General features: G+C 48.1%; 2 protein-coding genes across 2 annotated transcripts in view; both read right to left on the bottom strand.

Annotated features, from left to right (window-relative positions):
• LOC306815439 (Fc receptor-like protein 4) overlaps positions 1–14896 on the bottom strand; it is a gene marked incomplete at its 3' end in the record, with an annotated part of 222821 nt that overhangs the window by 67500 nt on the left and 140425 nt on the right. The gene's annotated exons all lie outside the window — the stretch shown is intronic.
• Positions 11709–12641, bottom strand: LOC306815433 (olfactory receptor 14A16-like; the record flags this gene model as incomplete). The annotated part of the gene is made up of 1 exon (XM_079331993.1): positions 11709–12641. The coding sequence occupies one exon, from the start codon at positions 12639–12641 to the stop codon at positions 11709–11711; it is 933 nt and encodes a 310-aa protein (XP_079188119.1).

Genomic DNA, 14896 nt, shown 5'->3' with positions numbered 1-14896 from the left:
TGGTCTTGGTCACTGCATCCACTAATAATTGCATATCGTGCCAATCTGGATTGTGTTGTTTTGTTATATATCGCAGATATTTACCAGTGTTAACTGGGTCACTGCATAATTTTTAGCAACCTTTTCCCATGCCTCCACATTGATTGTGGAGAAGGGAATTTTAACCAATACCATTTCTCCCTCTGCTCCCACTGCCTTTCATACAGGTGCCTGAAATATCTGTGTCTGTTGTCTAGTCGGGTGTGTGGTCAGAGGAGAGTCTGCATCCCCTGAGTCTGCATCCTCATCCCTTTCCTGTCTTATGTGGGGAGACTTGAGCAAATTGTCCTCCAGATCTCGTTCCTGAGTCACAGTCTGGTAAACCTTATCTGATTTTGTACATCTTTGCCCTATGCTGCACACTGAACAACACCACTTAAACTTTCCTCTCTTACTCTAATTCTCCTTCTCCTAGGGCCTATACCAGAGGGTATATATATATATATATATACCAGATGGAGCCTTGATCCCACAGTCCCTCTGCCCTTCAGGGTCATCTCAAATGGAGAGAAGCGTATCGGCATATGATACCTCTTCCACTTCTCTCCTAAGAAGTAGCACGAGCTGTAATGGTGTGGTACAATCCAAAGTTCCACTAGGTGTCCACTTTGCTCAATTCTCCAATTTATATAAAGGGGCACGAGTCCTTGCAGAATCTAATAAGGTCTCTGTGTTTGCTGTACCCCCTTGCCCAGCAACATCTTTCCAATGTGCAATAATACAGCCTAGAGGAATTGCTTTAGGGATCCCCTACTTTGTTCAGTTCCCATTGCCTCCTCCTCCTTGTCCTGTCCCATTTCCACCCAAATCTCTGCAATCTCTCACAGTTCTTTCCCAATCTTCCTCCCACACACATGCCCAGGTTGCAGGGATTGAATGTGATTTGCCACAAACTTTAGGATCTCAGGTTCAAAATCAGCTTGGTTAGGATGCCTCCATTTACACTGAGGGCATAGAGCTTGTCGTCTCTCAGAGAAGCAATACCAACGTTTTTCACAAGTCCTTCGCTCTAACAGTAACCACGCGGGGTGCCAAACTCTAGAAGCCCCAAATGCCCCATAACACCTGCAAAAACAAGCTATTCCACTTCTCTCTTGAATGTCCAGATCCTCTTACGTAGCCTGTTCCCAATCCAAAGCTACCAACCTCCCTGTTCAAGTTCTATATATACCTTCCAGATAAAATTGAGCATTTCCTCTTTCTATACATAGTTCACTGGATTCAGAAATTCCCAAGGATCCTGCCCAAACCACTGAGGGAGGGGGATCCTTTCTATTCATCAATTCAAAATATGCTCAAACCACCACACTGTAACTCTGACAGTCCACAAATATGAGCCCCTTGTATCTTAAATTCCCAAGGGTCAAAGGCACAGCACTGCAGGTAGGAAGTTCCTTTAATTTCTCTTGCCAAGCTCACATTGTCCTTTCACCCTACAGTGGTCCAGTTCCCCTCTGTATTCAAAACTCTCCTGGTTCACGCTGAAGCCACATGGAAAGAGCCTGCCTACACAGCTGGGCTCTTTCAGCTTGGGGTCAATCTTCAACAGCCACTTCTGAGCAAACTAAAACAAAGCAGCCAACAACACAGTCAGAGTAACAACACAGAACAAGATTACCAGTTTGCTGCAATTATAACTTTTGTCACAAGACGGCAGCATTACTCTAAAATACACAATGACCAGCAGTGGCAGGGGACTGAACACCAAGATTTATAGGAAATACCATCCCCCACAAACAGGCATTGCCCCCACAGAACCTGAATCCCAAAGCCAAAATCACTGCAGGGAAGGGTATATCTCTATTAAGGGACTGTAATAAATGTGATTCATGCTAACGAAATTGTAACTATATTAGCTAAATTATTGCTTCATATCAATAGAAAATAATTGCTGCAAAGCAAAAAGGAAAAAGAACAAAGTAGATCCTCCATTAGAAGCATGTAGGTTTAATAACAGCATCTAGAAATAAAAAGTTTTGACCTTAGGATGGGCCAAATTGGGATGATTCCAGGCACTGGGCACTTGGATGTGGGAACATATGCTTAGTTACATAACCCCAAGCTTAGTGTGCTTTCACTACCTGCAAGGTTTAACAGCAGACACAGAAGAGGAAGACACAGAGAAATCACTGGAAATAAAGACCTGGGAAAGGATGAGAGACCCCTAACTACTAGTGGAGCATGTGCAACATGACATAGTGATGTCGATTTTGGATATAGAAACCAGGAGGAGCTTTCCAGAACGTTCTGTATTAATATGTATTAACATACAGTATGTGAGATTTTTAACTTGATTGCTCTGGTATGGGAGGAAGGGCTAAACCCAACCCTACCCCTGGTCAGTGTAACCCCAGTTGGTTTTGCTTATGTTTTATTTGAACCTCAATTATACTAAATTCTTCACTACCAAATTTTGTATATACTCAATTATATGTATTTAATATACTTTAGTTATATTCATTTATACACAATTGCTTCTCTTAAAAATTGCAGCTAAATTTAATCTTGTTGTTTGGTTAATTGGACAAATAGAACATCATTCACAATTTGTTGATGAAACCTGGGAACTCAGTCCAAAGGAAGAGTAGCTACTTTTGGGAAAGAGCTCCCCACCAGTTGTTAAGGTGGTCCCAAGACTGGACTAGGCTCTCTTGGAGAAGGAGTTCCAAATTAAAATAAAGCATAAGCAAAAGAAGCTAGCACTAGGATGCACGCTCAAAGAAGGCTCCCAGAGGAGCGCCAGCAAAAGGTAAAGTGCCTGTAAAATGTCTTGTGCACAAAAACCGTGGGAAAACAGACTGTGTAAGTACCACGGGGTTGGGTAAAGCAGGGGCGACTGTGTGCTTGTGTGTGTGAGGGAGGAATATTTGAGACGGTTCGATAGCCAAAGCCAGTGGGGGCCTCCCAGTACCATGTTTTCAGTTCTCCATGAGGAGGCTGGCCAGGAAAAAAGGGAAGCAAAAGGGAAGAACAAGTGAAGACCCCAGGAGGGACTGAGAGGGAAGGTCCCAGCCCAAGAACTCACAGAAAGAGTCTTTAAGGAGAAGAGAGCTGGCTGACACTCAAAGAGATGATTTTTGAGGGAAATGACTAAGTTCACTTAAATTACCTTCTAGAAGAAAACCAGATGAAAATTGTATGTGATTAAAGGGTTGGAAGAAAGTGGCCAGAAAAGTTAGGGAAAATAGATTGAGAAGGGAAATTAGAGAATTAGGAGGGAGAAAAGTAGTTGGCAAAAGATAAAATATTGTAAGTATTTTATGTGCAAATATGGAGTGAGAAAGTTGAACCACTAAACAAGTGAGGGAGAGTATGGGACTCTAAGATATATGGGATTTCTTAGTCTTTTGCCGCCAGAGATGGGTCAGAGGAAGAGTAAGACCTCTGAACAAGGGGTTGTGAATTACGAGAAAAATTCACAAGAACCCAATATGCCTGGGAACCAAGAGGGGGGTTCCCAGAAGGGGAGCAGTATTCCTCAGGACAGTCCACTGGGGATCATGTTACAATACTGGGGTACAAGGGAATCTCAAAGAGGAAAAACCAAGAAGAAAATGATCCATTATTGTATGTTGGAATAGATGAAGGAAAAGATCTATGCAGATAATTTATATTGGGCAGAGTTTAAATCATTTGAAGATTAGATTTGTCAAGCTTTAAATCTATTTGTGAATTCAAAAAAACCTCCTAACCAGGAGAAAAGTAAATATGCAGCCCTGCGGGTTCACCTGGGGAAGGGGTGTAATTGCAGCCTATTTTAAGAATCTTGTTTACAATGGAAGAGAGAGAAATGATTAAACAGTCAGAAATAGAGGCTTGGAATGGAGATAAGCAGGGGCCAGAACAGGGAGATCAGAAACGGCCTCTGGGAGATCCAAACTGGAATAATCAGGAGGTGGAACATGGGCAGAACAGGAAGGATTTCAGGTGGATGATCATCCAAGGAATTCAGGTGCCTAGGGGACAAAACATAGGGAAAGCTCTGAGTGAGCACCAAGAGAAGGACGAGTTCCAGACAGAATGGCTAGAGAGACTAAGAAAGGATTTGCAATTATACTCAGGTATAGACCCTGATACAGCAGCAGGGCAGGTCCTTTTGAAAACACAATTCATAGCTAAGTCTTGAGGGTATATCAGCAAGAAGCTGTAAAAACTGGAAGATTGGCAGGATAGGGGGCTTCAGGAGTTGTTATGGGAAGCGCAAAAAGTGTATATTAGAAGAGATAAGGAGAAACAAAAACAAGAGCCAGGATTCTAGCAGCAGCAGTCAAGGAAACACAACTAACCACAAACACAGTGAACTTTTCAGGTGTCTTGGGTTGCAGAAATACAAAACTCTGTATTCTATCACCATGTGTTGAAACTGGGTAGGGCAGTGACCCTTATCTCTGTGGCACACACTATCTGCTAATGGGCCGTCTTTAAGACTAGGTGGGGCAAACATCTTTATCTTTTCCACAATCCATCCTCCCTCCAGGAAGACATCATCTGCTGCTGGCCCATTCAGTCCCACTGTATGACTGATAAAATTACATCATCCCATTGGAAGATGCTCCAGCCAAGGGGAAGAGCCAAGCCTTTCCTACCTAGATAAAAACTGAGATTTTGAACAACAAGGTACCTTCTTTCCACTGGATTCCAGTGGAAAGCCAGATCTTTCCACATCACCTCTGGACTTTCAGAGGAAAACTGCACTTTTTCTACAGGAGCACTGCTTCAGCTGAACCACATCTGTCACTCCAGGAGGACTGCAGCCACCTTTTAATTGGACTGCTGCCAACACTCTGACTGATGGGGTGTCAGGTTGTATTTTGACTCTGTCAGTGTTTTGGGATTGTTCTTTCTAATACTGTATTTCTATTTTAATTTTCCTAGAAAAGAACTTTTATTCCTAATTCCCATATCTTTGCTTGAGAGCCCCTTAATTTCAAAATTACAGTAATTTAGAGGGGGGGGGGGAGGGGTTACCTTCTCCATTTCAAAGAGAAGCTTCTGCCTCTCTTGGCAGATGCCGGTCCTCCAAACCAGGATACAACGAACTCTTGGTTCCATGAACTTCCCAAGCATCACCATGGTCTCCTGGGATGTGCATTGTCACAATGGACAACTGGTTCCATAGGACCCTGCTATGTCACAATAAACCCTTAGTGCCATGAGGTTCTGGAGTGTCACAATGATCTGCCTGGTTCCATGAGACCTTGGAGTGTCACAATGGCCCCTTGGTTCCCTGAGTTTCCATAGTGTCACAATGGTCTTCTTGTTTCTGCAGTGTCATAATGGACCATCAGTTCAATAAGGTTCTTATGTCACTGGTCACTGGTCACTCCTTGGTTCCATGTGGCCCTGCTGTGTCACCACGGCCCCTTGGTTCTAGGAGTTTCTGTGCTGTCAGTAATGGTTCTTTTGTTCCAATGAGGCGCTGCAATGTCACACTGGACCCTGGGTTCCATGAAGTTCCCCTTGGATCCATGAGGTCCTACAGTGTCACCATGGTCTCCTTGGATCTGCATTATCACAATGGACCATTGGTTCCCTGTGGCATTGCTGTGTCACAATGGTCTCCTTGATTCTCTAATTCCCCTCAGTGTCACAATGGAGCCTTGTTTCTGTGAGGCTCCAAATTGTCACAATTGTCGCCTTTCCATGGAGACAGTTGGTTCCATGAGGATACAAAAGCTTTGCACAGACATTGAGCAACAACTTCTTAACACACCTGGGGAAAACTGTCTGCATTCAAGAGAGAGGTTCAAGGTGACGATGGCACAATCAATTTCCATCTGCAACAGAGATGCAGGGAAAGGATGGGGACAGAGAATTCAGTTGGAAGACTCAGAGAATTCTGCTTACAGAGATAATTTCTGGTTATACTGTAGCTTGTAGAAAGGTGACATCATTCCAGGCAGCCTGTATTGAGCATTTGGCTCCTGAGTAGAGTTTGTTGTTTAGGCTTTTCCCTGGCCAGCTGCACACGCCCATCTTGCTGTCCCCCCAGCATTTCTCAGCCCAGCATTGCTGTGCCCTCCCTGGGCTCCCTGCACCCAGCGCTGCCGGCTCCTGGCACACAGAGCCATGGCATGGCCCAGCCTCAGCTGGGACACCTCGGCCACCAACATTCTGCCCTGAGAGGGACTGCTTCCTCATCTCCAGGCTGAACCTTCCAGGCTGCACCTTGGGGAGGTTTCCTTCTCTTCCCGCTCCCCAGGACAGCTCTGTGTCCTGCTGTTCACAAAGAGAGAAGGGCTGATGGGAGATGTGGTGGTCAGAATCTGTTTGGGGTACAGTGACCATAAAATTTTGGGGTTTTCCGTATTCTGTGGAAGAAAGAGAGGCATCAACAAAACTTCTACACTGGACTTAGAGTGCACGGCCTTTGGCCTATTCAGGGTGCAGATTTGGGCATAACTGAATCAGATACTGCTTTTGTGTAAGAGCCAGTCTAAAGTTTTCTCTGATCTGCCTCAAGACCATCATCAGAGACTGAGATCCCAGGATGCCACCCCTCCCTCTGGACCTGAGTTCTGGCCTGGCTGAGGTGGATGTTTGCAAAGGACTGTTTATAGATGTGCTTGCCATGGTACGCTGCGCTCAGCAGGGCACTGGCTGTAGCGTCCTGTTCCACCTGTTTCTTGGAGCTACAATCTCCACATACAATAGTCCATAAATCTCCCCTCCTTTTGGCCAGAGGCCCCTTGCTTTGGAATAGGACTATAAAAGGTTACTTTCCTAAAAAGACTTTGAGGTCTATTTCTCCCCAATGGATTGAAGATGGGTCTCATCTCGTTGGACAGCCATGAGGATGTGTCCCATCTGTTGGTAGATATATCCCATCCCTCTATCTCTCTCTCTCTCCCCTTTGTCTTCATCTCTCTCTCTCTCTCTCACACACAAAACTTGATTGTTAGCACGCAATGAACTGTATTACTGCTAAACAAACCTGAGTCTCTTGCCTTTTGTCTTTTGCACCCTGAGGTCGAACAAACCATCACGACTCCCACTCGGGTTGAGCAGATCATGACATTTTTTTAAGGGAAACAGCCCTTAAAACCAGGGATTCCAGGAAGGATGAAGGCATTTCAGGAAGGAAATCTTGATGGAGAAGGAAAAAAAATGTCCTTCTGTGCCAAAATGTGAACTAATAAAGAAAATGAGTGGCCTGGCAAAGCATAAGTATTTTATCCAGGAGCTCAGGGGAAAAAAGAGGCTATATCACCTTTGGACAGATGGGTACGCAACTCAGGAAATGGTTAAGGCTGTTATTAGGTCATGCAGAAAGAAGATTAGAGAGATGAATGCTCAATTATGACTTAACCAGGCCACTTCTGTGAAGGATAATAAGTATGATTTCATCAATGCATTATTTGCAAAGAGACAGAATAGTAAAACCTCCAGTGCTTATTGGGGGAAAATGGTTACCAAAGATGAGGAAAAGACTGAGATGCTTAACCCCTTGTTTGCCTCACTTTTCAACAATAAGACAGGTTTTCCTCAGGACACGTGTCCCCCTGAGCTAGTAGATGAGGACAGGGAGCAGAACAGACCCCTGTAATTCAGGAGGAAGAAGCTGGGAACCTGCTGAGCCACTCAGATGCTCACAGGTGTCTCTGGCACCAGATGGGATCCATCCTAGGGGGATGAGGAAGCTGCTGGATGAGGTTCCCAAGCTGCCCTCCTTCATTTCTCATCAGTCCTGGCTCACCAGGGGGGTCCCCCAATGTGAGCCCATCCTGAAGAAGGGCTGGAAGGAGGATCTGGGGAACTCCAGGCCTGTCAGCATGACCTCAGTGCCCAGTGAGGTGATGAAACAGATCACCCTGAGAGCCATCCCAGGGCACCTGCAGGATGGCTGAGGGATCAGAGCCAGCCAGTGTGGATTTCAATATCTGCATTGATGATCTGGATGAGGGCACTGAGTGCACCATCAGCAAATGTGCAGATGGCACCAAGCTGGGTGTGAGTGTAAATCTGCTGGAGGGTAGGAGGGCTCTGCAGAAGGACCTGGACAGGCTGGATCCAGGGCCCAAATTCAAAAAAGTGAGGTTCAACAAGACCAAGTACTGGGTCCTGCACTTTGGCCACAACAACCTCTGCAGTGCTACATGCTGGGGAAAGAGCGCTGGGAGAGTGGACTGACAGAAAGACACCTCATGGCAATGATGGACACCTGTCTGGACATGAGCCAGCTCTGAGCCTAAGTGGCCAAGTAGACCAATGGCTCTTGGCCTGGATGAGTAATGGTGTGGCCAGCAGGACCAGGGCAGTCACTCTTCCCCTGTGCTAGGCACTGGTTTGGCTGCACCTCGAGTGCTGTGTCCAGTTCTGGGCCCTCAATTTAGGAAGAACATGGAGGGGCTGGAGCATGTGCAGAGAAGAGCAACAAGGCTGGTGAGGGGTCTGGAACACAAGTCCTGTGAGAAGTGCCTGGGGGAGCTGGAGTAGTTTATCCTGGAGGAGGCTCAGGGGAGACCTCATCACTCTCTACATTTGCCTGACCAGAGGGTGCAGCCAGGTGGTGGTCAGGCTCTTTTCCCAGGGAACAGTGACAGGACAAGAGGACTCAGCCTTAAGATGCACCAGGAAAGGATTTGGCTGGACATTTTGAAATATTCTTCACAGAAAGGGTGATTTGGAATTGGAATGGGCTGCCTGGGGAGGTGGTGGAGTTGACATCTTTAGAGGTGTTTAAGGAAAGACTGGATGAGGCACTGAGTGCCATGGTCTGGGTGACAAGGTGATGTTAAGTCACAAGTTGGACTTGATGCTCTCAGAGGTCTTTACCAGCCTGGGTGATTCTGTGATTCTGTGATGATTGTGACACTGCATGGCCCCAGGGAAGCAAGGTCCCATTGTAACATTGTGGGGCAAAAGGGAATCAAGGTTCATTGATGGCTCTGGGTCATCGTGGAAATATGGAGACCATAGTGACACACTGGGCATTGTTAAACCGAGGGGCCATTGTTACACTGCAGGGACTCGTGGAACTAAGGGAACAATTTTGACACCTTGGTGCCCCCTGGAAATAAGTGGACACTGTGAAACTGCAGGGCCTCATGTACTTAGACTCCGGCGTGACACTAAAACCGCAGGGTGTCATGGAATCAGGAACCCATAGTGACACTGTAGGATCATGTGTCACCAGGGGTCCATTGTGACACTCTGCAAACAAGGAATTCGTTGTGGCACTCTGCACCCTTATGGAATTCGGGGTTGCCCTGTGACTCTGTGGGGCCCCATGAAATCAAGAAGACTGTGGAGACACTTTTTAGTCTGGTGGAAACAAGGAGTTTATTGTGACACTGTGGAACCTCATGTAACAATGAAGCCATGGTGACACTGCAGGGCCCCATGGAACCAAGGGGCCAGTGTGACTTTTCGGAGCCTCATGGAACCATGGACACCATTGTGATACTGCTGGACCTCATACAACCAAGAGACCATTGTGACACTGCAGGGCCTCATGGAATGAAGTAAACAATTTTGACACTGTGGTGCTCCATGGGACCAAGAGGCCACTGGGATAGTCTGGAACCAAAGAAAGCATTGTTGTACTGCAAGACCTCATGGAACCAAGGTTTCCTTGTTAAACTGTAGGGCCCAGGAACCAAGGGTCCATTGTGACATAACAGAGCATCATGGAATCATGGAGACCATTGTGACATCCTAGAGCCTCATGGAACTGTGGTGACACCAAGCTGGGTGTGAGTGTGGATGTGCAGGAGGGTAGAAAAACTCTGCAGAGGGACCTGGACAGGCTGGATCCACAGCCCAAATCCAACAAGGTGGTGTTTAAAAATACTAAGTGCCAGGCTCTGCACTTTGGCCACAAAAACCAAAGCAGTGCTGCAGGCTGGAGATAGAGTGGCTAGAGAGTGACCATGCAGAGAGACCTGAGGGAAGTGATGGACAGCAGGTTGGACATGAGTCAGCAGTGTGCCCATGTGGACAAGAAGGCCAATGGCTCCTGGCCTGGATCAGGAATGGTGTGGCCAGCAGGAACAGGGCAGTGATTCTCCACCTGTACTCAGCACTGGTTTGGCAGCACCTCAAGGGCTGTGTCCAGTTCTGGGTCTCCAATTTAGGAAGGGCATGAAGGCGCTGGAGTGTGTCCAGAGAAATGCAAAAAGGCTGGTGAGGGGTCTGGAACATAAGTCCCGTGAGGAACAGCTGAGGGAGCTGGGGTTGCTTATCCTGGAGAAGACGAGGATCAGGGAGATAAGGCAGTGTAAAGGCGCAGGTTGGACTTGATGATCTATGAGGTTTTTTTCCAGCCTGGCTGATTCTGTGATTCTCTGAAACCACCTCTGGAGAATTTGCAGGATGAGCTCTGGGCCTCCCCTTCACAAGGTCCAGCACCCAGGTCCCTCAGCTTCTCCACACAGCCCCAAAGCCCATCCTGTCAGTCCTGCAGAGCCTCTCCAGCCCCTCCTCAGTGCCCACAACAGGGAGCCCCACAACCAGACACAGCAGCCCAGATGTGCCCCCCTGGCCTGTGGTGCCTCTGGGAAGGGGGCAGCACAAAGCACTGCAGGACTTTGCAGGAAATTCTTGAAGCACCTGTAGGATGATCCTGCTCCCCAAGGGATGTTCCCATGGTGCCAATTCAGGAATTGAAATGGGGAGTGGGGCAAAATGGGAAAGGGCAAACAGGGATGTTTGTAGGGGAGGGGACAGGGATTGGAAAGAGGAAGAAATCAGAATTTTGAGAGAGGAAGGAAAGCAAAGGTGAAGCAAAGGAAATGCTCAGGGCAATTTGGGGGTATTCGTCAGGCAGCCCTGGCTCTGAGCAACATCATCTGCAGTGGGCCAGGAAACTCAGAGATCCTCGGAACAAACTTTCTGGCTGACTGCATAGGTCACAACAAAACTGAGTGGTTTCCCTCCCATCCCCCAGCCCTTGCAGGCCCCAGGGCTGATGGCATTTGTGCTCACTCAGCTCCATCTCCCCACAGCAGCACCATGAGGGTGCTGACGCCTGCTCTGTACAGTGCAAACAGGGGCTCCTGAGCCAGTGCTGCCGTGTCTGTGCCTGCAAGGATGCGACACCTGTGTGAGCTGGGGGAGAGGCCAGGGCTGCAGAGGGGGGATGTTGTTGGCAGGTGCACGAGGGTGCTCTGGGACGCTGCCCTGGGCTGTCCAGCACAGTGGGAATGGATCAGCCACTGCTCTGCTGCTCCTTGCCAGGGTCTCCCTCTTGCAGGGACCTTGCAGAACACCAGCCATGCTGTTTGACCCCAGCCTGCCCACTCAGGCCCTGCAGCAAAACGAGGGGCAGGAGGGCAGCGGGGCAGTGGCACGGGAGCAGCACTGGAACACCAAGTGCTGCTGCTGCTGGGCACAGCTGCTGTGCCAACACTGATCTGCCCCAGCATTGCACACAGACATTGCTGCTGCAGCTTCAGAGAAGAGAACAAAATTGTTATCTCTGGAGAAAACTTTGCTGGAAGATCCTTAATTAATTTAAAACCAACCAGGAGAATAGACCCTCATCAAGACAGTCTGCGGCCACAGCAAAGATGGAGAGAAATAAAATGAGAGATGTCACAAGTAAAGGTTTTTCTTTGTGGACAATATTAAAGAAGAAAAACAAAGAAAAAAAATTCTCCAAAATTTAACCAATGAGAACTATCAAATATTACTTTTATTATGACTAATTTTCAATATTGCCCAGAAGTTTAATATTCATGAGAACATCCAGTCATCAGTGTCCACACTGCAACCTTGAGCTCCTGGTTCCTCAGGCTATAGATGAGGGGGTTCAGGGCTGGAGGTACCACTGAGTACAAAACTGACAAACCCAGATACAGAGATGTGGATGAGATGGAGGGGGTTTTCATGTAGGCCAATGTGGCAGTGCTGAAGAACAGTGACACAACAGCCAGGTGAGGGAGGCAGGTGGAAAAGGCTTTGTGCTGTCCCTGCTCAGAGGGGATCCTCAGCACAGCCCTGAAGATCTGCACATAGGAGAAAACAATGAATACAAAGCAACCAAATGATAAACAGATACCTACAGCAATGAGCACAAGTTCCCTGACGTAGGATTTGGAGCAGGAGAGCTTGAGGATCTGTGGGATTTCACAGAAGAACTGGTCCAGGGCATTGCCATGGCACAGGGGCAGGGAAAATGTATTGGCCGTGTGCAGCAGAGCATTGAGAAATCCACTGGCCCAGGCAGCTGCTGCCATGTGGGCACAAGCTCTGCTGCCCAGGAGGGTCCCGTAGTGCAGCGGTTTGCAGATGGACACGTAGCGGTCGTAGCACATGATGGTCAGGAGAGAATACTCTGCTGACATGAAGAAAAGAAAGAAGAACACCTGAGCAACACATCCTGCATAGGAGATGTTCCTGGTGTCCCAGAGGGAATTGTGCATGGCTTTGGGCACAGTGGTGTAGATGCAGCCCAGGTCAGTGAGGGCCAGGTTGAGCAGGAAGAAGAACATGGGGGTGTGCAGGTGGTGGCCGCAGGCTACGGTGCTGATGATGAGGCCGTTGGCCAGGAGGGCAGCCAGGGAGATGCCCAGGAAGAGGCAGAAATGCAGGAGCTGCAGCTGCCGCGTGTCTGCCAGTGCCAGCAGGAGGAAGTGGCTGATGGAGCTGCTGTTGGACATTTCCGCCATATGGGCATGGTGGACTTCTGAGAGAAGACATTGACAAGCTGGAAAAGATTTTCTTGAGTCAATCCTGTGCAATTATATTACGAAATCTCTCAAAACAACTTCTCTTCCTGTGGAGGAACTTCAGGTTTTTTTGTTTTGTTTTTTGTTTTAATATCCATTTTGCACTGCTGAGTTACTGCCTCTTCTTTGGCATTGCTCTCAGTTTGAACACTGGGAGTCTAGAGAGAAAACAGGGCTCCTGTGCCCCATTGCAGTCAGACCTGCTGGTCCCACACAGTTGACCTATGCTCATTACACCCCCCACTATTTCACAGTGATCAAAATTTTACAGTGTGCTGGAAAAACAAAGTGGATTCTTTGAAGGCTCCATTTTCAAAGTCAGTCTTCCTAAACTCTTCTCTCTTTCCCTGTGCAACTGGACTTAGAAGGATATCCAGGGCTGTTCTGGCTCTTTGCTGCCTGGAGTTGTGCCTATTAGGAGCTGTTTCTCTGTATCCAAGGCCCGATATCCCTGTATCCCTTTACTCCTGCCAGAGCCCAGCCCAGCCCTTGGGGCCCAATTGTGCCCTGCACACCCCTCCCAGCACAGGGTACTGTCCAGGGGGATCTCCCTGTCAGCAGGGCCTTAAGGGCAGCTCAGACAAACTGAGATGTAGCAAGCCAAGGTGCTGCTGCTGCTGTTTGTAAACAGAGGAGGGTGAGGAGGCACTTTGTGAGGGAGATCTGAGGCAGATCTGCTGATGCCCAGTGGGACAGTGCAGGAGTTTCAGTGACACAGACACACCTGACAGCCCCTTTCCCTTGCCTTGAGGAGAAAGCTGAGAGCAGCCCTGGCCATGCAGAACCATCTCCACAGCAGGAGGAATCTGCCCTCATGGAGGTGGCTCCTTCCACCCCCAACTTCTCCCCACAGTGCCTGGGGAGCTGCCAGGCAGGCTGAGAGCTGTCCCTGGCAGGTGGCACATGCCCTGGGCTGGTCAAGAGCCCTGAGGGCTGCAGGAGCTGCTCTGCAGGACAGCCCTGGATAGCTCTGGCTGTAGCCCCAGCTTCAGCCCTGCAGCCATCCCTGGCAGCAGGAGCCATCCTGCCCTGTCCCTCTGACAGTGCCAAGGGCAGCCCCACTCTGCAGCACATCCTCGTCTTCCTCCTGTGCCTCAGAGAAACTGGGAGAGTCCTTCTGATGTATCTCCCAGGCTGTAAGCTTTGCTGGCTCCAGGAGATCCTCCAGGAGCATAGGAGACATTGCCCTGCACCCACAGACTCACCATGTCGAGAGCTGTGAAGATGTTTCCTCAAGTGAAGTTTCAGCTCAATGCCTTCCCAGTCCTGATTGCCTTCAGCCTGTCTGTGCCTGGCTCCTGTCCCCTCAGTGCCTGCAGGCAGTGCCCTCAGCCCTGCTGGGCTGGGAGAGGAGCAGCTCCTCAGCAGAAATGTCTTTTTGAAGCTTTTCCTGGTTGAGCCTGGGAGCAGCCTCTGTGCCAGGAGACCAGCCCAGCTCAGCAGCACACACACAGCACAAGGATTTTAATGACCCTCACAGGGATTTGGTGCTGTTTACATCAGATTAAGTTCTTCAGTGTGTTAAAGAAACTTCTCAAGACTTCAAAGTTTAATTGGAACACCAAATTTTCCTGAAGTTTTAATGGATTCTGCTGGGGAATATGTCTGTGAAATTTGATCAAACTTTGCTATTTTTCACTGCCCCCATACCCTTCTTACTCTTTCCTGTGTGTCAAAATACAGGCTAAAGGACTAGCTTTAGAAATCTCCTTGCTTTGTCTAGTACTCATTACCTCCTCCTTCTTGTTATATCCTTTTTCCACCCAAATCTCTCTCCACACAGCCTCACAGTCCTTTCCCAAGCTTTCTCCCACACACATGCCTGAGTTGCAGGTATTGAATGTGATTTCCCACAAACAAACTTTAGGATCTTAGGTTCAAAATCAGCTTGGTTAGGATGTCTTGATTTACACTGAAGACATAGACCTTGCCGTCTATCAGAGGAACAATAACAACATTTTTCACAAATCTTGCACTGTAACAGTAACCATGAAACGTGCCAACTTCTAGAAGCCCCTAAAGCCTCATAACACCCACAAAAGCAAGCTGTTCCTCTTCTCTCTTGAGTGTCCAGACCCTCTTGTGCAGACTCTTCCCAGTCCAAAGCTACCAACCTCCCTGCTGAAGTTTGATATATTCCATCCAGTTAACAACACAGAAAACACAGGGGAAAATTCCCAGTTTGC

Source organism: Erithacus rubecula (assembly GCF_903797595.1).
Source record: "Erithacus rubecula genome assembly, contig: scaffold_133_arrow_ctg1, whole genome shotgun sequence".
NCBI lineage: Eukaryota > Metazoa > Chordata > Aves > Passeriformes > Muscicapidae > Erithacus > Erithacus rubecula.
The sequence above is the reverse complement of the archived record's forward strand: the minus strand, read 5'-3'. Positions and strand labels throughout refer to the sequence as shown.